Source organism: Elephantulus edwardii, unplaced genomic scaffold, assembly GCF_000299155.1.
Source record: "Elephantulus edwardii isolate Elephantulus edwardi_28Jun2011 unplaced genomic scaffold, EleEdw1.0 scaffold00008, whole genome shotgun sequence".
Taxonomy (NCBI): Eukaryota; Metazoa; Chordata; class Mammalia; order Macroscelidea; family Macroscelididae; genus Elephantulus; species Elephantulus edwardii.
This window is the reverse complement of record NW_006399758.1, coordinates 9,095,669-9,121,218: the sequence shown is the minus strand read 5'-3', so window position 1 is coordinate 9,121,218 and position 25,550 is coordinate 9,095,669. Positions and strand designations below refer to the sequence as shown.

Here is a 25,550-nt window from a genome sequence, read left to right as displayed (position 1 = left end):
GGAAGGCCCTCTATGAGGTAGATTGATTCAGTGACTTGGGTAATCGGGATGGGAGTGTCAGAGACAGTGTTATTGGCACAGGACAGAGCAGAGTTTAGGGCTGTTGTACATAGGGTCGCTATGAGTCATAAGCGACTCGACGGCACATAACAACAACAACAACGTTTCTCTGGTTTCTCACTTCTGTAAACAGGAACTTCAAGCCAAAGACCCTTGACTCCTCTTGTACTTCACAGTTAATATGTTAAAATTCCTATCAGCTTTCGCTTCAAAATAAACCCAATCACTTCTCCCTACTTCTATTACTACTATGTTCCAAGCCACTTTATATGATCATAATAGCTTCCTGTCCTCTCAATCAAGAGATTATATTAAAATTAAAACAGATCCTGTAACTTCTCTGTTCTAAAGAGTTACAGGAAAAACCCTCTAATGATCTTCAAGGCCCTGTTGTCTACTCCGTCCTCTCCATTTCTCTCTTTCTCATGCCCATACTGTTTACTGCCCCCCTGACCACACTAGTTATCTTAAGGCTCTTTGAACGAACCAGGCCAACTAATGCTGGGCTCCATACCCTCTTCTCCACATGATATTCTCAATAGTCAGCTCCCTTATGTCCTTATCTAAATGTTAACTTCTGAGAGAGGCATTTCAGATTTACTGTACTTCAGTGTGTAAGCCCTCCCCATCCCCACACCCTGTGTCCCTTTTCTCAGCTCTCACTTTCTCCATAGCAGTACAGTGCAATGGTTCTACATATTCTAATTGTTTGCTGCTGATTCCTCCTTTAAGAATTAATGTCTTCAAGACTGGGGGGTTTTGTCCCTTTGGTTCACTCCTCTACTAGTTTTTAGTACTGTTTTTAGTACTAGAGAAGTATCTGACACATAGTAAGTATTCAATAAACATCTGTTAATGAAAATGTCTCACCCCTTTGTTCTACTTTCTCTTTAAATATCACCTACTCAGGATAAGAATGATAATGTTAAGCCTTTCCTTTCTTATTTTCTTGACAGCCCTCACCACAGAGTCCACTACAACTACTATAGAGCCTTCTACTTCAAGCAGCCCTGGTTATGCTATACTTAAATAGTCATCTACTAACCAGAAGTTGGTGATTCAAACTCACTCAAAAAATCCACAGGAGAAAGATCTGCAAACATTTTATTCTATAAAATGCTATCAGACAGTTCTCCTGGGTCATAAGATCCAAGTAAAAAATTCAATCTAACTACAATTACCACTTCTACTACTATTGCTAGCATTAAGGATAGCAAATATTTATATTGTATTAGTTACAGGCCAGGATTTATCCTAAGGGCTTCTAATATATCATTTACAGAACCTTGTACTATTTTTATTTGATATATATTTGTATGGCAATTACTCTACACAAGGCTAGTCTTGCAGTAAGTCCTGTACAACCATTTATTAAATAAATGTGAGGGTTGAACCTCTGAAGTGTGTTGTGTTATCCCATTTTACAGATTACAAAACCCAAGCACAGAAAGGATAACTGGCCCTAAGTCCCATAGATGGAAGGAAGCTGAACCATGAATCTCATGCAGAGCATTTCTTTGCCATTATACTACGCTTCTCTACACAGTATACAAATAATCCTCTATTCACTCACTACATTGACAAGATTTAAACTCTTTTTAAACTCAGTATTCCTGAAGAATTTCAAACTAAGATATAATACTCTTAAAATAATTTATCATACAAAAACAAACTCGAAAAAGTAAAGTTGATTTCTCACCATTCTGTGGTCTCGAGTTTTCATGTTTGGAATGACATCCAAGTCAACTGAAATAAATGAAGAACACACACAAATTAAAAGGCTAGAAACTATTTTCATTAATAAAATTGACTTTTTAAGCACTCTGCTGTGACTTATTTCTCTACTGGAAATAACTTTTTATTTAACCACTAAATCTCAGACTATTTCTAAGAATCGATGCCTTTGCGTTGCGGTGCTGGAGGAGAGTATTGTGTACCATGGACTGCTAAGAGAACAAACGTCCTGAAGAGGGAGAAACCAGGCTGCTCCTTGGAGGCAAGGATTTTGAAGCTTTGTCTAACAAATTTTGGGCATGTTGCCAGGAGGGACCAGTTCTGGAGAAGGACATCATGTTTGGAAGGGTGGAGGGACAGTGCAATAAAGACAGTCCCTGGATGAGATGATTTGACCCAGTGACTAGAGTAATGGGGATAGAAGTGTCGGAGATAATGAAATTGGCCCAAGATAGAGTAGGGTTTAGAGCTGTTGTACATAGGGTCACTATGAATCGTAAGTGATTTGACAGCACATAACAACAATATCAAGGGTCTTAAATTTTGCTAATTTTGTTAGGATCATACTTATTGTGCAGTTTGCTGCTTTACAGATTATGTATCATATCAAAATCATACACACACATAGGATTGAAAATACTTTGCAGGTGTCTGTCCTTAGTTCCCAAGTCCTGGGGCAGATGTCACCCAGCTTGCCCCAAGTACTCACTTCTCCAGACAGTAATGAATGGTTATTGGGCCTTCTCGCTCAAATACAGGAACCCAGCCTAGCGAATCAGGTTCCTCTCAAAGATTTGTTCTTTTCTAGGTTTATACAGCCAAAAATACTATCTACGCATGGCACTGACACTGGAGGGAGCTAAACTGGATTGCTATCAGTCTAAGAAAGAGATGCAGAAAGACAGAATTTGGCAGCAAGATAAAACATTTAAGAACTAAGACTCTGGGCTGTGAAAAGATAAATAAGTTTAACTCCTCAATGTAAGTATATTTCTGGTTATATAACTCAAATAAATCCCAGTGTAAACTGCCTAACAAAGCCACATTGCTACAACAAAAGCAGCAGAGATTCTATTCTGAGGAGCCTTTGTCATTAAAACTGGATTACCAACGGGGCAATTAGAAGTAGTATACAGGGAACAGACTTATATACACTGCCATCTTTATATTTTTTTTCTGCATAAAGTTAAAAAATATATATGGATAAATTTAACATGAAACATAAAAGATGAAGAAAATAAGTCAACAAAGGATACAACCTGATACTATTTACATATCAAATCCAATCTTGCCAATGATTTCTTTTTGCTTAAATGAGTTTGATAGTGACTCTTGTACTCTGTATGGGGCTAGATAACAATGAAGAAAGGTTAACTTAAAAAAGAATATAGGTGGTTTTCCCCTGGTCTGTCTCTCTCCCCAGACCAAAGAATCCCACCTGGGAGCTCCCTTAATAAAGTGTCTATAGCTTTCTCTTTCTCTCTGGTCCCTTCCTTGCGTCCTTGGTCTTACATCCAGTGAGAAGATCTAACATCCTGGTGTATGAAACCTGGGAGAGGAGCTGAGGCGTATTGTGCCTCCACCCTCTTTTGGGGTGAGGGCAATGTCCCTCATTCTCTCTGGAAACTACCAGCTTGCCTGGTGTCAAGACATCAAACAGCAGCACAACGGAAATGGTCCCGTTTCTCTCTTCTTCTCCTGTTTTGTGTGTATGCCTGCTGACCGAATGCTCTGAGTGCTTGTGAAGAGGCTCCACGGCTGACGTCACCCTGAAGCCACTAAGTTTGATTGGGTTCCCACCTGTGGTTCCGTGGTGTTGTCATATGGCTTAGTGGCAATCTGGGGTATCCTCCAGGGACCCCAACATGGCCTGGGCTTCATACAGGCATGCCTATTGCTAAGACACACTTTTACCCCATGAGGGGCACAGCAGGAGGGACACCTGTACGAACTGAGGGGACAGACGCATCCATTTTGTGTTTATGTCTGGTCGTTAGTAGTGCCCATCTTCTCTGAACTCCTCATTCTTCCTGTCTACTGCTAACGCTAGTCTTGAAAAGTCCTTGCTGGGAGTTATCTGGTGCCCCCTCTCATAGAGAACTCTTTGCCCCTATTCTTCTGACTTCTGCCTCTCCACTCTCAGACTCCTTTTCTGACTTCTCTCTCTCCCTCAGAAAGTCCATTTGCTCCTAAAATTTCCTAGGTATTGTTTAGAACAGTCCCCAGGCATTTTGCCTCCAGCCATTTTGAAACCCTTTGGATTCAAGTCTGTTACACTGTACTCCTGTCTGTGCATATATCCAGTATTTCCAAATATCTCAGGCCTGCATCAGGAGCTCACCCAGCACGAGGCACTTCCAGGCTACTGATTGCAATAGGAGACACCCACACCATCTTTCAGCCTTTCCCAGAATCTTGAGGCTTCTGGATTTCTAAGGACTCTCCAAAATCTTGGCTACCCTCATCCTTGGACCTGATCACTATGGTTACCAAATGTCTGAATCCCCAAGGGATAGTCCCCTGGGCTGCCTCCTTTCGAATCTTTCAAACTTGGGCCTGGCTGAGGACCTCCACCCCAAGAAACTAATTTTTTACTGGAATCAGGCACGGCCACAATACCAGCTAGATAACAACACTCAATGGCCTGAAAACAGGACTTTTGATTTTAATACCCTTTGAGATCTTGACAATTTGTGCCAATGGACTCAAAGATGATCAGAAACCCCATGTAAGCTTTCTTTTAATTTACCAAGCCCAAGGTGGGTGATTTTAATCTGGAGCCCTCAGGCCTGGTTCAAATTGTTTTGTCAAGCATTCTTCTAGGTGGTATGGCACTGTTCTATGTATTGCTATGCAGCGGTAACTCATGGTTGCTGTGATGCTAAACACTGTGACACCGATGTGCCAAATGCGATAATGGTTACCCCTGGTGGAGAGTGTTTGGTGGAGCTTCTCAATTAAAACAAACTTGGAAAAAGGAGTGGTGTCCACCTCCAAAATGGCTTGCCTCTGGAAACTCTATGAACAGTGCTCAGGCCTTTCTTTTGTTCATAAGGTCGGTATGAGTCTTCTATGACTCAACAGCACCTAACAACAAAAACATAGCCAAAATTTTTAACTAACCTTCCAGTTAAAAAAGAAATCTTCTGAAACTAAAACATCACCTTCCCTTCTAACCCTAACCCACAGATAAAACATCTTCTCTCTCCTTCTCTCTCCTTTTCCTGAGCCCATCCAGTAAAAAATCCCATATGCCATCCTCCCCTTGCCTCCAGACCAAACATCACAAAGGGATCAAGCTCCTCTGACCCCTCATCCCTCCTCCCAACCCGCCCCCCTACCCATTCCAGCACCTTACCCTCTATTAAAACTCAGCCAACTAATTCCTATAAAGTCTATCCAACAATATCCTTCTTTCTCTTTCTTTTACTAAAACAAGTTTAAGAATTTTATTTCCTTTTTTCTTAAAGCATTTTCTTAAAGCATTTCTTAAAGCACTTTAAATTTTTCAGCCAGAGTACAGAACTGAAAATTTTTTTCAAATTTATCTCTTCCTTTTTAATATAGCACTAGTTTAAAGCACATACATTCTGTATATTTTTAAATTATCAATTGAAAAACTGAACTTTAAAAAATTAGAAGTTATATACAAACTTGTCTCATTAAAATAGACATTGTCAGTAGAAAGGGTTTACTTTCTTCTGGACACTAGTACGAGTCAGTCAGTCTGTCTTGGGATTTTTAGCAACCTTCTTTGCCTCTGCCAACTTACTATTGCAGACATTAAAAACCCTGTACCATTACCTACATCCCCAGCAAGAGCTATCATCCTAGCTACTCATTGTATCAATCGGCCCCTGATATCAAAAAGAAACTAAAAAGGTGAGAATGGCCCCCAAACACCCATTTGAGACCTGGCAAACATCACCTTTAAAGTTTTTAATGCCTAAGAAGAACAGGCAGAGGCTGATAGGGATACTTACACCCGTCAGAAAGCGAAATCTGCAGACCCAAGCCTTGGTAGCTGCCCTAGAGACAGCAGCAGCAGTGAGGTATCAGAAAACACCTCCTTGTTCAAAGAACAGGTTATCTCCTGACGAATGTTTCAGGTGTGACAAAGAGGGTCACTGGGCTAACCACTGCCCTAACCCTTGCCCTCCAACACGGTTGCCCTATCTGTGGGACACTGTGCCATTGGAAGGCCAACTGCCCTTCGACAGATAGCTGTGATAGGCCAGCCCCTCCATCAAACCCGGTCCCCATCCTGGATGACCACTTAGGCCTGGAGGCTGAAGATTGAAGATGCCCAGGTTCAACAACCCCCATCACCATTGCTGAGTCCAACGTAACCCTTCAGGCAGCAGGTAAGCCAGTTTCCTTTCTGCTTGACAGCGGGGCTAGCTTCTCAATGCTCCCCCCTCCTTCTTGGGTCCTGTTTTCCCTTCCCATAGTAATGGGGATTGATGGTCTCCCTCTTAAGCCTTTTTCCACTCAGCCCCTCCTCATTACCTTAGACAAACGAGTACTCACCCACTTCTTTCTAATTATCTCTACATGTCCAACTCTGTTGCTAGGTAGAGACTTCCTGTCTCCTTGGAGTTGTGTTTCACTGACAGTCAAGTGAACCTAGTCTGCCTGACCAGCCTTTAATTCTATCCCTCTTAGCACTCCACCCCTCTGAGCCCCGTTCTACACTAACTCTATCACCAGACGTTGTCAATCCCGTTGTACGGGATCTTTCTACTCTATCTGTAGCCTCTCACCACTAACTTGTTCTTGTTATTCTGAAAGAACCCTCCTCTTTTCCTGCTAGATCCTAATTCACTATCTCCGCGAACAACACCACAGAGGTTTAAAATGCATTATTACTTGCTTACACTCCAATAAACTTCTAATCCCCTACTGTTCTTTCAATATGTTGATGATCTTTTTATTGTGTCGCCTCTCATATCAACTTTTACAAACTAACACTGCTCAAATTCTTAACTTCTTGGCCTCCAAGGGAAATAGGGTATTTCCCTCCAAGGCCCAACTATCTCTCCCCACGGTCATTATCTTGGTTTTCAATTGACTCCCACCACTAGAAGTTTAACAGTCAGTCATTGAAAATCTCCAGCCATCTCAAACTGCTGATCAAAACCTCTTTTTTCAGCTTTATAGGTTTCCTTAGACAGTGAATTCCCAACTTTTCCTTACTAGAAAAATTCCTTTATGATGTGGGCAAAATCCACGCTACAAGGACCCCTAGATTCACCCCAGATAGTTAAAAAGCTTTCCTCAAGCTCCAGCATCTCATCTTACAGTTCCACCCTTTCTGTTGCCAAATCCAGCTAAACCTTTCCATCTATATACTGATGACAGGAGCTCCATCTACTATTTCTTGAGAACCCTGATATTAGCCACTCTCAATCACCTTCCCTAAACCTGGCCATCCTACTTCCAGTAAACATCTTGACTTATTGACTTATTATGACCATAGCTGCCCTGAAGTTCTTGAAGATATGGACTCTTTACTTCCCTCCCTATCTGACCAACCCATCCCTAATCCAGAAGATACTGTTTCTTGACGGCAATTTACTGACAGGCAGCCTATGCTGTAGTTTCCATAAACAGAGTGTGGAAAGCAGAAACTTATTTCCTATTTCCTTAGCCTGTATCAGAACAACACCTCTTTCATCATCCTTTCTAAGCCCCTTTGAGCTGATGTATGGGTGACTGTTTCTGCTGAACCATAATCTCCCCAGTGAACCCCCTCTTTTAGCATCATATCTTCCTTATGTTTCCCTCATTAGGAAATTACTCCAGGAACCCCCAGAAGGCTGCATACCCCGACCCTCGCCTAAAGGTCTAGACCACACAACTTAAGATGCCCTGGGAGACACCGTCCTCATCAAATGTCATGTATCCAAACCTCTTCAACCACGCTAGGACAGACTTTACATAGTCATCCTAACTACTCCACAGCAGTTAAGGTGCCCCCATTAGGTAAACCCCATTAGCACCACCTTTCCCAGGTTAAACATGCTCTTCTCACTGAGAAGACAGCCTATACCTCTCAAATGGTGGGCCCCACTACTCTTCACCTCACTCAGATTCCAAGACCTAAGTAGCTCTTCATATTACTACTAATCACTCCCTGCCTTTTTTAATTCATACTTCACAGAATAAAAGAAATTACCAACTTAACAGTGAACCAGCTGCTGTGACATCCATATTCTCCCCTGGCTACTGGTCCTAGGAAAACCCATTCCAGCATCTGAGCCCCAGATCTACACCTCTGTTCAGCAGGAAATAGCTAGAATAAAGATAAGTCACCTTTTTTCTTACTAAAGAGGCTGGGATGTCAGGCCCAAACCAAGGTAAAAGGAGGAGAATGAAGGATTCAAAGAATATCAACATGTCAACAAAGGGAGTGAACAGCCTCACCCATCTGGCTAAGCCACAATGGAATGTCCCTCGCTTCCCTACCTAAAGACCCTATTATAAAAACTTACACCAACCCGTATGAGGGCAGGGTTTTCCCCTGGTCTGTCTCTCTCTCCAGACCAAGGAATCCCCACCTCAAAACCTACTCCCACCCTCAGCACCCTTAATAAAGCTTCTTTAGCTTTCTCTTTTAAAAAAAATAAATAAATATCCAACACCAAAAACAGTTCTTCTCTGATGGTAAAAGTATTCAAAATCAAGCAAAGGATAGTAAGATCAGCTTCTGTCATTGTAACAACAGTGTGACATGGAGGTTAAAAAGTGGAGCGAGATGGTCTGAGCAACTGGCACCTCCAATGAGGGCCAGGGGGTCAATTCAACAAGGCAGACCTCGCATAAAAGGAAGCTTTACCCTGAAAACGTGTTAACACAATAAAGATCATGGAAATAAAAGGAGTCTCTATTTGTACCCATTCTAGAAAAAGATTAGCCCGTGCACGAGGACCCAGCAGCACTTCTTCTATGTCAGGGGAAGAGGCAGACCTTGGGAGGTGTGCCAGAATTTCCGTGAGAGACAGACTCCACCAAAGAGATCTCTTCCAGGGCCCAGATGGAGCAGTCCTGGGTTGTGGGTAACATCGCCCCGGAACCTCCACCTCTAATAACCTGACACTGTAAGATGGGGGGCTAGGCAACAGAAAGAGATTTAGATGACTGACAATACAGATTCTCCTTTGTAAACTAATAAATTTTCATTTATTCGTCAAGAGTTAAGACTTGCAGTAGTAAACTTCTCAAGCCTAAAATATAACAGGTGTACCAAGAAAATGAGTCTCTAGAACAATGGTTCTCAAGCTCCAGAAGAATGACAACAGTCACCTAAAAACCTATTTCAAAACTCGCAGGTTCTACTTTCCACATATTCTGGACGGGAGGTCTAGGGAATCTCTGTTTTTATTAAATAGTCCAGATTAATATGATACAAGAAGTAAACAGGCCACTTTAAAAAGTTCTACTCTAGGATTTAAAAAATAAGGGCTAGACTCTGAAAGAAAGCAAGTTCAATTAAACCCCACTTTCCTTGGGAGGCCAAAGCATGTACAGCAGCCAGCTTCTCTCCATGGCATTTCTATTTACCCCTTTTCTATCTTACTCACTATTAGCTACCTCACTTGCATACTGTGAAGGGTTAAACCAAACAGTACAAACACGTGGTGAAAAATTAGAAAATAACTCAATTCTCCTAATTTATATGTGCATTAAGAGATTTACTGACTGTATCCAAAAGTTCTGATTCCAAAAGTGTGTGTGTGTGTATATATATATATATATATGAGCAAATTAAAAAAAAAAAAGGTATCTTTTTTCTGGAAAACTAATTGCACAGCTGAGAATGAGGAAGTAGGAGAAATTCTGTAAGTGGTCCAACAGACACATGATGATAAACTACAAAGATCAAAAGCTGAAAGGTAAGAAATATCCTGGCTTGGCCACTTCCTAGCTAGGAAAGTAACTACACAATCCTTTAAGCTCTTCTTCTTGTCTGGGGCTGTTGAGGCAGAATGGACCCAGAGCTGACCCTCTAGCAGCTGTAAATCACACGGGAGGAGACTGCCTATCTTTCTCCTGCAGAGCAGCTTTTAGAGCGGCTGGCAGGTTCACACCACAGGCTTTTCGGATAGTAGTTGAGCCACCAGGGCTCCTTCTATTAAAGATGACAGCATTTTACCCAGACTTACAGTATCACTGTGAACTAGAATCAACATGATGGGAATGAGCTTTATCTGATATAAACTAAGTATATTTCTTACCGTTGGCAGCTTCCTGCATTCTTATTCTATTTAACTTCCTCTGCTGTTCTCTTAGGAGAGCTTGCTGTTGAATCTCCAGGGTATAGTGATCTCTTGGGGGATCTGGGTACATATATTTCAGATCAACTCTTGTTTCTGAATCTAGTGCAAGAAAGACATTATTCAGCTAAATTAAAATCTTGATTCTAGCTGAGATTTTCTAAAACTTCATTATAAGTAATATGAGTAACAATTTTAAAATCAAGGAAGGAACAATACAAATAAATGGGTTTAGAATCAGGAAAGATGTCTGGGTTGACTCCTTTCTCCTCACTTATTCAATCTGTATGCTAAACACTCAAGAAGCTAAACTATACTATAAGAAGAAGAATCTGAAATCAAGATTAGAGGAAGACTGACATAGATTGCTGCTGTTGTTTTTGTTAGTTAGGTGCCATCAAGTTGACCATGACTTACAGCAACCCTACAAGCAGCAGACTTGAATCCTGTTATATCCTACGCCATCCTTACCATCCCTGCTATCCTCCAGCCCACCACTCCAGCCACACTGTCAATCCATCCCAATGAAGGTCTTCCTCTCCATTTATTAAGGAAGCTATTTCTTCTTCACTTAATGCACTTCATCTCCTGATTAGAGATCATTGCCCTGATTCTCCTTTCTATTCCACTAGCCTATGTACCTGTCATTGTACCAATACCAAACGGTTCTGATTACTGTAGTAGTTGGGTAGTAGGTTTTGAGAGCAGAAAGCATAAGGCTTCCAACTTTGTTATTCTGCTACAAGTACAGACTATCAATTAATGAGGATAAAAGTGGTAAACATTAAATTGCAAATCTTGAGAACAAAATATAATTTATACACAGAGAAATTCTTGAAAATATTATCCACACTGGTCTATTAATTATAATCTTAAATATATAAAAAGCTTTGATAACAAACAATCAAAATAGTATATTAGTGACAATAATAATTACTGTGAGCAATCCAAGAATTAGAAAACCATGAAGAGTAGCATGCATTGGTTAGCACAAGAGGCTCATGAACTTTGATTGGGCCCTGTCTTTACTACTTTTACATTCATTTTCTTCATCTGTAAAGCCAAGAGATACCAACAACTAAGTCATATCTCAAATGAGAACTACCAGAATAAGAAACATTAACAACTCAAGTTTATGACTTAAACCTTCTTGGTCTTATGACTTCTTTAACCTCAAACTAATTGTTGTAGAGTTAGAATCTGCTCAGTCGACCTTCCAGCAGGTTTGCTGAGCCTGTAAATTGCACAAGAGGAGACTATCCATCTTTCTCTGGAAGAGCTGGTGGGCTTTGAATCCCTAGAGAGGCACCACCTTTGAGTAGGTAGGGCAACTCCCTTCTCACTAGGCCACCAGAGCTTCTTAAACACCTCTAGACTCTTAAAAACTGCAAAGCTCAGTGCTCCCTGGGTGATACAAAGAGTTAAGCTCTCAACTACCAGCCACTCTGAACTAATTCAGAGATGGCCTGGAAAAAAGTCCTGGCAATATGTGACTTTAAAAACCCTAAAGAGAAGTCTACTCCACACACATAGGTCCACTATGAGCTAGAATGAACTCCACAGCAACAGCAGCAAGGATTAGAGAAATGTAGGCTAGAAATGTAATGGGATTATCCTTTCCTAAAAATCAAAATGACTTCCTCAAATACATAAAGAAATAACAACAACAAAAATTAAGGACCTCAAAGTGCTTTCAGTGCTGTGTGTGTCTCTCACAGAAACACATACACAAACACACACACACACACATACTTTAGGAAGCTCTAGTGAGCAAGAGGTAAGGAGTGGCATTGCCAGCCGCAAGGTTATTTCCATCAAGGAAACAAGATGCCAAAGGGTTCAAATCCACCAGGTGTTAATGCAGAAGAAAGACTGGCACTCCCTCATGGGATTCACTGCCTCTGAAAACCCGCAGAGGGTCAGCTACAGGTTAGTTCCAACAGGACGATACATAACAATAACTACCAGCTTTATTAGTGAGGCCATCACATGTCTTTGTAGCCATTAGAAGCCCTTACTGAACACTCAAGAGAGAATGAGAGTAAACAACAAGTAATGTATTTATTTAGTTATAAAGATAATTTTGATTTCATAAATCACTAAAAAGACCCCCACAGGTGCCTAAAGCAAATGCAGAACTATGACTTAGGACAATGTCTGGCATATAGTAACTAATCAATAAATGACAAGAATAAAAAAGAAAGTAAGGATACTATTATGTGAAAGATGTAACTCTGTTATTGTTGTTGTTGTTATGTGCCATCAAGTTGCCAGCAACTCATAGTGACCTTATGTACAACAGCCCTAAACCCTGCTCTATCCTTTGCCAATCTTATTGTCTCTGACACACCCACTCCCATTACCCCAGTCACTGAATCAGTCTATCTCATTAAGGGTCTGCCTCTTCTGGACTGTCCCACTGCCCTCCCAAGCATGACATCACTCTCCAAGGACTGATCCCTCCTTGCAACATGTCCAAAGTATGTCAGGCGAAGCTTCAGAATCCTTGCCTCCAAGGAGCAGCCTGGCCTCACCCTCTCTAGGACAAACTTGTTTATATTCAATATTCTTCTCCAGCACCACAGCTCAAAGGCATCAATTCTCCTATCCTCCCTGCTCATTGTCCAGCTTCCTGCGGCATAGCAAGTAATTGGATAGACCATGGCCTAAATCAGGCACACGTTAGTCTCCAGACTGACATCATTTCTCTTCAGTACTTTGGAAAGGTCTCTGACAGCAGACTTTTCCAGTGCAATTCATCTTTTAATTTCCTGGCTGCTGGTACCAAGAGTGTTGATTGTGGAGCCAAGCAAACTAAAGCTGTGAACAATCTCAATCTCTTCACCATCTAGAGAAACACAGGATTAATGAAAACTAGTGAGGCCTGGGTGATGGAACATATATTGTTGTTGTCTTGGGCTTTCAAGTCTTTGAACTTAGGTGTGGAGTGGAGGAAGCAAATTGTTTGATGCGTCATGATTTGACTTCATGCATTTTTCTTATTTTTAAAAGTAAGAGCATTTGTATGGTGTAAATATAGTATATATTAAATTTGAAAATACAGTAAGTTAACAAGAAGAGAAAATGCCATTTTTATTCAAACTTCTATGAACACCATTAACAATCTATACTTTTTCTAAATCTTCTTTCTGATTATAATTAAAACAAAACAAGATGCCATTTTTTTAGATTTCATCTTCTGTGTGTTCCATTGCCCAGATCTCACTAGGCTTCATTAATTCCATGTTTCCCTAGTAAGCTTTCTCCCTATTCTAAAACGTTCCATCAAATCTCCACCCTTATCCTCAGCTCCCCTGAGTTCTCCAAGAATAATCACCTCCTTCTCCTCTTCCTCCTTTGTTATAATTATTTCCCATAAGACCTTATTTATTATTTGAAGATCATTTGCAAATTTAATTGACTTCTGATTCCATAATTCTACTTAAAATGAGCTAGCAAGGCTGCCAATGACCTCTGATTCAACTGACACTTTTTAATATCCACTCTCCCTAGAGTGGATTATACTCTCTTTCCCAGTCTTACAAGATAGTACAGTCTCCCTTTTCTCCTCCAACCACACTTGCTTCTCCTGCTCAGTGTTCTTCATAAACTCCTCTTCTTCTATCCCTCCTCCATTAAATGCCAAATCTCACTTCTGATAGGAGTCCCTGCACTTGGATGCCAAATAAGGCTTAGATGTTTGAACCCATGCAGAGGCTCTTCCCATGAAAATCCTGGAAGTTTTCCTCTGACAAGTCCTGGCCTGGATAACTCCACGGAGCACAGGTTCTACTCCATAGCGCACTAGACTACCAAGCTGCAGAGGCAGCAGCTTTGGTTCTGCTCCATTCTTCAGGGTATTATTTCCATGTGAGTTCATCCACTCCCATTGCTTTAATGGCTAGATGATTTTCACAAGAGAATATTTCATCAAACTAGGAAGCAGGAGTGGCATCTACTTCCTAAATAACATGCCTCTGGAAACTCTGTGAACTTTGGTAAATGTCAATAGTTGTAGAGCGACTTCAGGCCTTTTGTTCACAGGTTTGCTATGAGTCGTGCTTGACTCGAAGGCAAAGAACAACAACAACAAGCTTCATTTACCAAACTGGCAAATTGAAGAACAAGAACATAAAGCGTTATTGATCATAATCAAATAAATACAGTATAAATTATACTTTTAAAAAAGTTAAACTTTAAAAAGTATATATATTCTCTATTTTTAGAACATTGTGACATATCTTTGAAACAGCAGCATTCTACTCACCTTTATCTTTCAGCTCATTAAAGTCATGAATATTCTGAAAAGTGGTGGGGTCCAGGCCCCTTGGGGAGGGCCGTCTGACAGGAGCTTGTAGCCGATGTCTGGCCATGTCAAACACATCCATGGGGTTCCTTTCTCTTTTCCTACAAACAAATGACAAACTATGATAACTGTGTTTTGAGGGAAGAAAATTTGAGTTCATATGTATTTGATCACTTTCATCACAATATATTATAAAATTTAATATAATGGCTATGATTTCCTTATTTAAAAATAAGGTATTTATACTTTCAGAAAACTCAGAAAACAACTTACAAGAGTAGAATTGTTTAGATTTACATTAAAATGTTCATAGAGAAAGATGAGTGTTTGAATTCAGAAAAATCTCTTCTCCATTTATCCACGGGAGAAGGATGGGCAATTGCTTCCTGTGTTATTAACTGTCTCTGAAAACCTTCTAGAGGGTCAGGTAGGAGCCCGTTCCAACTCTGTGGTACACAACAACACCAGCTCCACTTATTATGATGTTTCTTAGTGATTCTGTTTTGAAAATATACATTATACTGGAACAGTTGTGCTTAGACCTCCACTGAAACATTTATATAGAACTTAACTTCTTTAGGGGTAAAGCTATTTCCGTTATTATAATGTCATTAATAATGTACTGTAACCATTTTTCATTATGGTTACTGTAATTCTGAAGCTCTGGTGGCCTAGTGCAAGAAGCTGTGCTGCAAACCCAAAGGCACGCAGTTCAAGGCTACCAGCTGCTCCACGGGAAGATGGGCAACCTCCTCCCATGCAATTAACTGCCTCTGAAAACCCACCGGAGTGTCAGCTATGGGTCAGTTCCAACTCAACGGCACACAACAATAACTAAAATTCTAATTTAAGGGAGCACTGGTGGCCTAGTGGCAAGAAGCTGTGTGGCAATCCCAAAGGCACACTGTTTGAATATACCAGCTGCTCCACAGGAGAAGGATGAACTATCTCCTCCCATGTGATTAACTGTCTCTGAAAAACTGCTGGAGGGTCAGCTAGGGTCAGTTCTGACTCTACAGTACACAACAACAAAATAATTCCAGTCCCTTTCCAATAAAAATTAGTTAATCCAATCGCTGCTAACTTCTAAACTACTGACAGGATTTCTTATCCTGAATATAAAAGAATTCAAGAAAAAGTGAAAAATGTACTTAAAACTTGCCTTATATGAGTGTCATCATCACTGTCCAGGTTTAACAATCGCCCTTGTAGACGCCTCTCTTCACTACGAAGCTGTTTTCTCATTTCTGATAACTCCATAATTACATTTTTTTTCTCCTCTTCAAATTCATAAGTAAAAAATAAGATAGGTTTAAGAACAAAATATTAAAGTGTAATCTTCATAAAGCTAAACTTCTTGATCAGAGATATTTTTATGAAAGTATTTTTAAATATATATATATATACACACACACACACATAGTCGTTGATTGCCTTTGAGTCAAGCACGACTCATAGCAACCCTATGAACAAAAGGCCTGAAGCCCCTCTACAACTATCAACATTTATTAAAGTACACAGAGTTTCCGGAGGCAAGTTATTTAGGAAGTGGATGCCACTCCTGCTTCCAAGCCTGTCACAGTACGTTATTGTTGTTATGTGCCACTGAGTCTCCTGCGATGCACAGCGCCCCTATGTGCAGCAGCTCTGAACCCTTCCCTGTTCTGAGCTAGTCTCACTAACTGTGACACACACATTACCATTGCCCCTGTTACAGTATCAATCCATCTCATCCAGGGTCTCCCTCTCCTGCGCTGTCCATTCACCCTTCCAAGCATGATGTCCTTCTCCAAGGAACAATCTCTCCTGGCCACATGACCAAAGTAAGTAAGGCAGAGCTTCAAAATCCTAGCCTCCAATGAGAGACCTGGTTTCACCCTCTCCAAGACAGATCTGTTTTCTTGGCAGTCCATGGTATATTCAAGACTCTTCTCCGGCACCACAACTCTAAGGCACCTATTCTTCTGTCATCCTTAGTCACCCAACTCTCTGAAGCATAGCAAGTAATTGAGAAGACAATGGCCTGAATTAGGTGCACCTTTGTATCTAGACTGACATCGTTGCTCTTCAGCACTCTGAAGAGGTCGATGACAGCAGATTTTTGCAATGCAATTTGTCATTTGATTTCCTGACTGCTGGTGTTAAAGTACAAGTGTTAATTGTGGATCCAAGCAAGCTTTAACTGCTAACAACCTCAGTCTCTTCTCCATCTATTATGGTGCTGCCAATTGGCCCAGTGGTGAGAATCTTTGTCTTCTTGATGTTGAGCTTCAATCTATATTGAAGACTACAGTCCTTGACCTTTTGCAGCAAGTGCTTCAGGTCTTCTTCAGTTTCAGCAAGCAAGGTTGTGTCATCTGCCTACTGTAGGTTGTTAATGAGTCTCCTTCCAATCCTGATGCCACACTCCTCCTGATAAAGCCCTGCCTCCCGAATGATCTGTTCTGCATACAGAAAGAAAAGATATGTGGACAGGATGCATCCCTGACACACTCCGTTCCTAATTTTGAACCATGCAGTGTTTCCTTGCTCTGTTCTGAAGATGGCTTTTTGGTCCAAGTTTTGTATAAGCATGATCAAGTGCTGTGAGATTCCCATTTTCCTCAAGGTTAGCCAGAATTTATTGTGATGCAGACAGTTAAATGCTTTTACATAGTGAATGAAACACAGATAAAATATTTTTCTGGTACTCTCTGCTCTCTGCCAAGATCCATCTGACACTGACAATAATATCCCTAGAGCCATGACCTCTTCTACACAGACACACACACATATTACAGCTACCAAATCTATGAAGAGCATTAAGACCTACAAAATACAATTCTGAAAATATAAGAATTTCAAAAGTTAAAAGATCTGGTATAAAAAACAATGTATATGAACTATGTAAGCAAGCAAACCATTTAAAAATTTATTAAATTAAAAAAAAAAGAATTTCAAAAGTTACAAAATATTCTTAGGGTGGGGGGCAATTATAAGCAGGAAACCCAACGGAGTTCCCTTTGTGGTTACGGAACAATTCTGTATATTTTTATTATAGTGTTGTTTGCATGAATCATACACGTGATAAAATGGAACTTTACACAAAACACACATATGAATGTAAGGACTGGCAAAATCTGAGTCAGGTGTAAAGAGTGCACCAATGTTATGTTTCTGGTTGTGAAATATACAGGTCACCAGCGCAGAAAGCTCAGGGGAGGGATCTGTGCACTCTCACTGTTTTTGTAACTTTTCTGAGTCCATGACAAACTTATACAAAAAGTATATAAAAAGAGAAAAAGAAGGCATATTTTAGCTTACAAGTTTAATAGTTACTATACCTTCTGCACGGAGCTGATTTTTCCTGGCAGGTACTGGAGGAGACTGGGCCCTGGACATGGAACTTTCCTATTTTAACAACGATACGAAAGATAAGCTCAGAATGTCTTTCACAAAGGAGTAATTTCTGAAGGAAATATATGTCACAGAACCAAATCACCCACTCTCTTACCTACAAACTTACCCAAATCTCTATCTACTCTTCTCACCTCCAAGGAGGAGCTTTGTTCTTATCTAAGACAGAAAGATAATTGCTTCACCTGTACACTAATTAGGGACTTGCCCTAGCTTTCTTTAAAATCAAAACAAAAACCTTTACCACCACCTTCTTTACTGTCTCCTGTGCAATCACTCCTTCCCATCACAGCCAAGCTTCTTAAAGGCATTCTCCATGCTATCTACATCCTTCACTAATCAATCAAATTAATTCAAACTAATTTCAACTAGTCAGAGAGAATGTCTTTGTTTCTACTCATTACTTCCACTAATTTGCTCTGAATGATCACCAAATGAACCCCCACATGACACATTCTGTAAAGGCCATTTCTAAGTCCTTACTTTATATAACTTGTGGCAACTGCTGTGACTGCCTATTATCTAGGCTGCCTCCAATTCCTTTCCCTGCTTCTAATATGCTTTTAACTCATAAATGTTCTATAATCAAACATACTTATTCACACTTTTCTTCCTTTACACACTTACTCCAGATAATTACATAAATCTGTCAAGTACTTAATCTGCTAATGACTTCCAAAACTACAAATCTAATCCGTAAGTCCTTCCTCAGTCATAGCCAATATTCTCAACAAGCTACTCTACATAACTTTCACCAGACACTTGTAAGCTATTACTCTTAGTTACCATGCACTCAGTCAGTAAATACCACTATTAATACATCATTCTTAAATATGTTTAGAGCAAACATTTCCTCTTCTGAGTGTAATTTTCTTGGTTAAAGTCAAATTCTTTCTTTCAGACTTCAGCAAAAGCATCTAGTCTCTATATTCTCATCCTCTGCATCACTCCTTAAGAGAACATTTTACAAGACAGAAGTGGTCATGTCATTCTTCTGTTTATTATCCTGCAACACGTCCTACACATTATCTGCTATCAACCCTATAAATCAAAATCTCAAAGGGTTGGGCTCAGGAAAATGTCTAATAAGTCTCTTTGCCTATTCTGGTAATTATTCTGTTCAGCACCCAGTAAGTTAAGCTCCTCAATACTCCACATTCAAGTCTGCATCTGTCCTGGCCTTTACCTTGTACTTCTCAGTTTACAGGTATAATCAGGTCACACCAACCATGCAGTATACTCTATGGCTGTCATGTTTGCCTATACTTTGCTCCATGCCAGACATCCAACACTTTCCTTCTCTTCATGGTAAATTCCTACTCATTCTTCAAGACTCAACTCATGGCTCAATTCCTCTAAAACACATTTCCTGCTTTCTTTAGAATTGTGACTCAGTCCAAATTATAAAAAAATCATCATTAATAATAATAATAATAATAATTATTATTATTATTATTATTATTATTACTACTACTACTATAACTACACCATTAGCATCACTACAGATAGCTGAAAGGGACAGACCTTCAAAGAAAAGGCCTTGCTGACATGCTTAGACAGGTATCATCACCCAAATTAAGGTAAGGATTTAAACTTTAAGACATAAGAATTACCAGTTACAACTAAGTAACAGGCAAATTAATGCATACATAACTCTGTTGCATGGGAAGCTATATTGCAGAACTAATTAGATGACCCCTAACAATAGCCACTACCTAGATTTCAGACTTGAAAAATTTAACTAAACAGGAAGTGTAAAAAAAATCTCACTCTAATCCTAAATAATTGATCTAAGAAGCAATTAATTCATACAAAACATACATACACGAAGAAAGGAATTTATGATGCTGTCAACAGATGGAGGTCTTTGCAGTCTGCTACCCATTTTATTCTGAAGAGCAGGAACTACAGGAGAAGGCTGTCTCACGTGCTGAAAAGTCAAAACAAATAAATAAGGATTATATAGAGCTTGTATTATTTATTGCTGTTACTAGTATTGTTGCAGGATAAGAATGGGCAATTTCCTCCCCGGGATTAAGTGATTCTGAAACCACGCCAAAGGGTGAGCTATACCAACTTGACGGTATACAACAACAGGACTTTTGTTATTGTTGTCAGGTGCTGTGGAGTCGAATACAACCCACAGCAATCCTATGAACAATTGATCAGAATCCGTTCCTATCCTGTGCCATCCTCATACCTTCTAACACATTAGAGTCCTTTGCAACAGTCACTGTGTCAATCTACCTGGTCGGAGATCTTCCTCTCCTTCACCAACCCTCCACCTTTTCAAGTACCATATCCTTCTTCAAGGAACAGCCCCTCCTAGCAACATGCCCGAAGTATGTAAGGCAAAGACTCATCATCTTTGCCTCCAAAAAGCACTTTGGCTTCACTTTCTTCAAGACATATTTGATCGTTCTTTTAGCAGTCCATGGGATGTTCCGTGTTCTTCTCCAATACCATACTTCAAAGGCACCATTTCTTTTGTCATCCTTCGTCATTATCAAGCTCTCAGATGCATAGCAAATGATCAGAAACACCATGACCAGAATCAGATGTACCTTATTTCTCAAACTGACATCATTAATACTCAATAATCTGGAGAGGTCCCTAAGTGCAGAGTTCCCCAGCTCAATACATCTCCTAATTTCCTGACTGCTGCTACCAAGGGTGAAAATGCCTCCCAGTGACAAACTTGAAACTCACTGCCATGAGGAGATTCTGACTCAACAAGACCTTCCATTGGGTTTCTGAGGCTACAAACTGACAGGAGTTGACTGCCCGTCTTTCTTCCCCAAAGTCACTGTGGTTTCAAACCTCTGGAGGTGGGTGGCGTCTGGGTTAGCAGTGCACCATGTGATGGGCCATCACTGGGACTCCTCCTCCACATATAAAGAGCAATAAAAAGTGAGAAAGCCATATTCTATCAAAGACAGAAGTGCATTACACAAATTTTTGTGTTTCTAGTTTATATAAAAGTTGTGATTGTATGATATTGATCCATCTCATCCAGGGTCTTCCTCTCCTGAGGAGCTTCCCTCCACCCTTCGAAGCATGATGTCCTTTTCCAAGACTGGTCTCTCTGGTCATGTGCCCAAAGTGTGTGAGATGGAGCTTCAAAATCCCAGCCGCTAAAGAGAAACTTGATTTCACCCTCTCCAACACAGATCTATTTCTTTTCTTGGCAGTCCATGGTATGTTCAAGACTCTTCCCCAGCATCACAATAATTCTTCTGTCATCCTTAGTTATTGTCCAGATCTCTGAGGCATAACAAGTAATTGCAAAGACCATGGCCTGGATTAGGCACATCTTAGTCTCTAGACTGACAGTGTTGCTTTTCAGCACTGTATAGTCTATCTTTGGAAGCAGGAGTGGCATCCACTTCCTAAGCAACATGCCTCTGGAAATTCTATGAACTTTGAGAAACAACGATAGTTATAGAAAGGCTTCAGGTCTTTTGTTCACAGGGTCGCTATGAGTTGTGCTCAACTCCATGGCAACCAACAACAATAGTCTATCTAAAGTGTATAAAAGCATTATGAATAATACTGAAATAATGCAAAAATTACCAAAATATGACACACAGATACAATGTAAGCACAAGCTGTTGGGAAAATGGTATCAATACATGCTTAGTACAGTATTACCATAAACCTTCAATTTGTTTAAAACAAACAAACAAAAAAACCCTGTCAATATCTACAAAGCACAGTAAAGTGAAACTCAATAAAATGAGGCTAAAAGAATATTAGGAAAGCCCGTAATACACTTAAAAACAATGGTTTTAAAATCCTCAGATGACCACAAGGGCAATTATAGAGAAAACAGAAACCATTTAAAGCACTGATGAGGAAGAAAACAAACCATAGTACATGGAACCAGAAAAGGAAAACTATGAAGGGAGCAAACACAAACAAATCCAACTACACTAAATCAAATACATATGTTCCTCACTTTGTGAAAGTTCACTTTAAGTTGTTTCACTTTTAGCAAAGACCTACACTGTTGTTGCTGGGTGTCCCATTGAGTCAACTCACAGCAACTCCATAAGAATGGATCTGAACCTTGCCCTAACCTGTTCCAACCACATCATCTCCAGTAGGATCGAGCCCACTGGTATAGTCACTATGTCAATCCAGCATGTTGAGGGTCTTCTACTCTTTATCTGCCGACCCTCCACCTTTGCAAGCATGCATGTCCTTTCCCGAGGACTGGCCCCTCCTGACAACATGTCCAAATTACATGAGACAAAGTTTCATTATTCTTGTCTCCAAGGAGCACCATGGATGTACTTTTTCCCAAGACATATTTGTTTGTTCTTTGGTAGTTCATAGGATATTCAACACCACAACTCAAAGGCATCGATTCTTCTTCTGTTTTCCTCATTCGCTATGTAACTTTCAGCTGCATAGCAAGTAACTGAAAGATCATAGGTTTGTTTTTTTTTTTTGTTTTTTTTTTGAAAGATCATAGTTTGGATAAAGGGATACCTATCAATTATGACAACACAAATTAATTTGGGTATTTGTTAAACTATGGCTCTCAAAGGAGCCCTGGTGGTCTAGCGGTAAGGAGCTGCACCCGTCATCCTGTTTCAACCAACTGCATCCCTGAGAATGCCTGTAATAAGAAGACTGCTAAGCTTCCCCTAGGTTTGGCAAGTCATGGGGAAACCAAAAATTTGCATTTCGTCCAGACACTCAATAATAGTTATATACACACAATTTTCAGTATAATTTGGGAAATATGAGCAAAGGTGTGCACAGGATCCTTAAAAGGGCCAATTAATCATTTCTGTGGGTATGTGGTACCAGATCAATTTTCATTCTAGTACGTGAATGCTTTATAAACATCAAGAGACTGTTGTGCACATTCAATAAAGCACCAACTGGAATCCACCAGATGCGCTGCTGGAGAAGGAAGGACAACCTCCTTCTGTACCAGTCAGATCCAATTTGACGATACGCACACAAAAAATAATAAAAATTTTAAACAAAGCGACAACTGGGCAATACCACTTAGTGTTGCAAAATCACGAAACCTAGTTTTCAGTTGTTTAAACACAATCCACAGAATTAAAAACAAAATTAGAAGCCATTACAGTTCTACTAATTAGCAATGAAATGTTTTCTATTTAATACTTGATTTAACAGTTAATATCTAATAAGGGATGCTGAAATTGACTTCCTATTCTCATCCTGAAGGTTCTAGTCGATTGGGAAGGTCTGATGGGAAGGTATGCAACTGGCCGGAGGTGGGTACAACCAGGACCAGTACAGCAAGTAAAGATCTACCACAGTTCCTGTAGCTCCACATAATTTTTTTCCTTCCTCAGTTAAAAGTGAACAGTGAGAATTATTTATCTTTACATATACACAAGGTATGCTGAGAAAGCATACTTGTTTACAAGCATATAAAAATACTTGTTAACTAGTTTGATAAGAAAATAATGTCTAAAAGTATGTAGCAAAAACATTCATCATCTCTGACTGTGGAAAGATCAATTCCATATTTTATATTACATCAAAAACTAAAGGCCATGTTAGTTGTTTTTACTTGAATCCTTATCCAGAGGTACTTGGAAAAAGGCAGATAGACAGAAATTACTCATTTTTACCCTCAACATGGCTGTGAAAAGTCAAATTAAAAACAAGAAGAATACCAAAATCCAGAATGAATCGAAATATTTAGCCTCCTAGAATACAGTCATCTTCAAGAACAGGCGTAATAATAAAGGCTTAGAAGTAGTTGGTAATCCACATGCACAGTAGCATTTTGGAATATGGCCACTGGGAAGGGAAGAGGGAAGCACTGGCATCAGTAAGATCTGAGATATCTCACTTTTGTAGACACAATACAGTGTTTTTAAGGCTAAAGTTGACAACAAAACATTTTAAAGGGGGTGAAAATACACATTTTTTAAAAAACTCCTTATGTTTCTTCTTAAAGTAACAGTAGGCAATAAATTTCCAGAAGTTAAAAATTATTTTGTAACCTATGCCTTCAGGTTGGCAAACAGCTTGGGTTTTAAAACGGATTCATCCCATTAAAACAGAGTTCTTAAAAAAAAAAAAAAAAAAAAAGAACACGTTGTAGAGATATGTATTTTTGAGGTATCAGATAATCTTAAAAGCAACCTTAGTTTCCTTTAAACATCTCTTGAAAAGACCATAGTATTAGTTTCACAGAAAGATTAGGCAGCTTCTTGGTCTAAGACTAACTCCAGCTAGAAAGGTACCAATATGAAGTGAATTGTAAAGTGGGACAGAGATGAGGGTTTTCCCTGTCAGTCAGCAGCTGAAACTCATGGGATTCTTAGGAAATGACACAATGGCCACCTTTCTTGTCTTTCTCTTCCTGGCTTAGTTCCAGAGGAAGTAGACACTCCTGCTCTTGAAATCTCATTACAACCTAGACAAGCTCATGAAAAGCCTGAGCTACATGCATCCTAATCTTTGCAGACACCTCCATACATGTACCTTAAATTGCAAGCTGTTGTCCTTCTTGTGTTATCTGTCTTTGATGATCTAAGTCTGCTTTATTACCAATTAAACTCATTGGAAACTCATCACAATCCTTTACTCTGAGAATCTGTCTTGGAAATATATAAATTTCTTCAAAACTGCCTCTGTGATCAAAAACACCATCAGGAAACCCTCGTCAGCCCTCACATACTGTTTTCTCACAGCTCCAAACTCTTCTTTGTCTTGCTGTATCCAGAATATCTAGCTGGCCTACTCTGCATCTATCACACATTGTTTTGTGTAGGAATCTTCAATAGTTTGGGTCATAAACGGTCACAAAATACAGGACTGGATGAACTAGATAGTGAGCGCCGACAACCACAAGTCAGTACTACTTCTGGTCAGAACTGTCCCGCCAGCTGGCCATGGCCATGGGGACGACACTGAGCCCAGCCCGGCTGTGCTGAGCCACTGCCTGCACTAGGCCCAGGCTCCAGAGACGTGTGTGGCCGGTGGGGCATGCAACTGGGCAGGGGCCCCAGCACCAGGAGCTGTCAGGAGGATCAGTCCGCGCAGCAGCATGGCACCTGGGGTTGGTCAGCTCCTGCCTGTGGAGCAGAGGAGTGGGCTGTCCACAGTCCAGGCGTGGCTGCAGCCAAGAGGGAGTGCTCCTCTACACGTCTCCACAGCACCTGCCCAACACAGCTCCCAGGCCCCCTACAAATGGCTGTCTGGGCCAATTACTCTTTTGGAGAGAAAAACCTCTTTAACAATTTTGATCTCTGCATCTAACCTTGAATGTCAACCTCCTTACTCAAACAAACTACTCTGTAGTGTAATCATCAGTTTAACCTCCAACTTAAAGTGGGTAGATACATAAAAGAGAGTAAGAATGAATTTGTTGTTGTTACGTGCTGTCGAGCCGCTTGCCCTAAACCCTCCTCTATCCCTTTCCAATCTTACTGTCTCCGACAAGCCTATCCCCATTACCCCAGTGACAGAATCAATCCATCTCATCGAGGACCTTCCTCTTAGATAAATGAAAAAAGAAAATTAAAAACACATAAATTTAAGCCCAACGTTTTTATTAGATCAAACAGACATAAAATTATTTTTATAAATTGCTACAAGCTTCTAAACACTTTAACCTCTTTAACACTTAACTTCTTTACTTATCATGTCATGAATTGTTGTTCAGTGCCATTGAGTCAAATATGACTCCTAAATGACCCTATGAACAATGGATCTGAACCCCGTCCTAGCCTACCCTATGCCTTCCTCATCATTTCTGACATGCTTCAGCATCATGA

General features: G+C 40.1%; 1 protein-coding gene and 1 pseudogene across 1 annotated transcript in view; both read right to left on the bottom strand.

Moving 5' to 3' along the window:
- Nucleotides 1–25,550, bottom strand: part of CSPP1 (centrosome and spindle pole associated protein 1) — a 129,176-nt gene that overhangs the window by 26,140 nt on the left and 77,486 nt on the right. Inside the window, exons 21-26 of the mRNA XM_006880442.1 lie at nucleotides 19,598–19,702; nucleotides 17,700–17,766; nucleotides 15,539–15,656; nucleotides 14,338–14,477; nucleotides 10,032–10,172; nucleotides 1,760–1,806 (exon numbers count right to left, since the gene is read on the bottom strand). Coding sequence (XP_006880504.1) covers nucleotides 1,760–1,806; nucleotides 10,032–10,172; nucleotides 14,338–14,477; nucleotides 15,539–15,656; nucleotides 17,700–17,766; nucleotides 19,598–19,702 — 618 coding nt within the window. The remainder of the gene's footprint in view (nucleotides 1–1,759; nucleotides 1,807–10,031; nucleotides 10,173–14,337; nucleotides 14,478–15,538; nucleotides 15,657–17,699; nucleotides 17,767–19,597; nucleotides 19,703–25,550) is intronic.
- LOC102875578 lies at nucleotides 24,092–24,673 on the bottom strand (annotated as a pseudogene).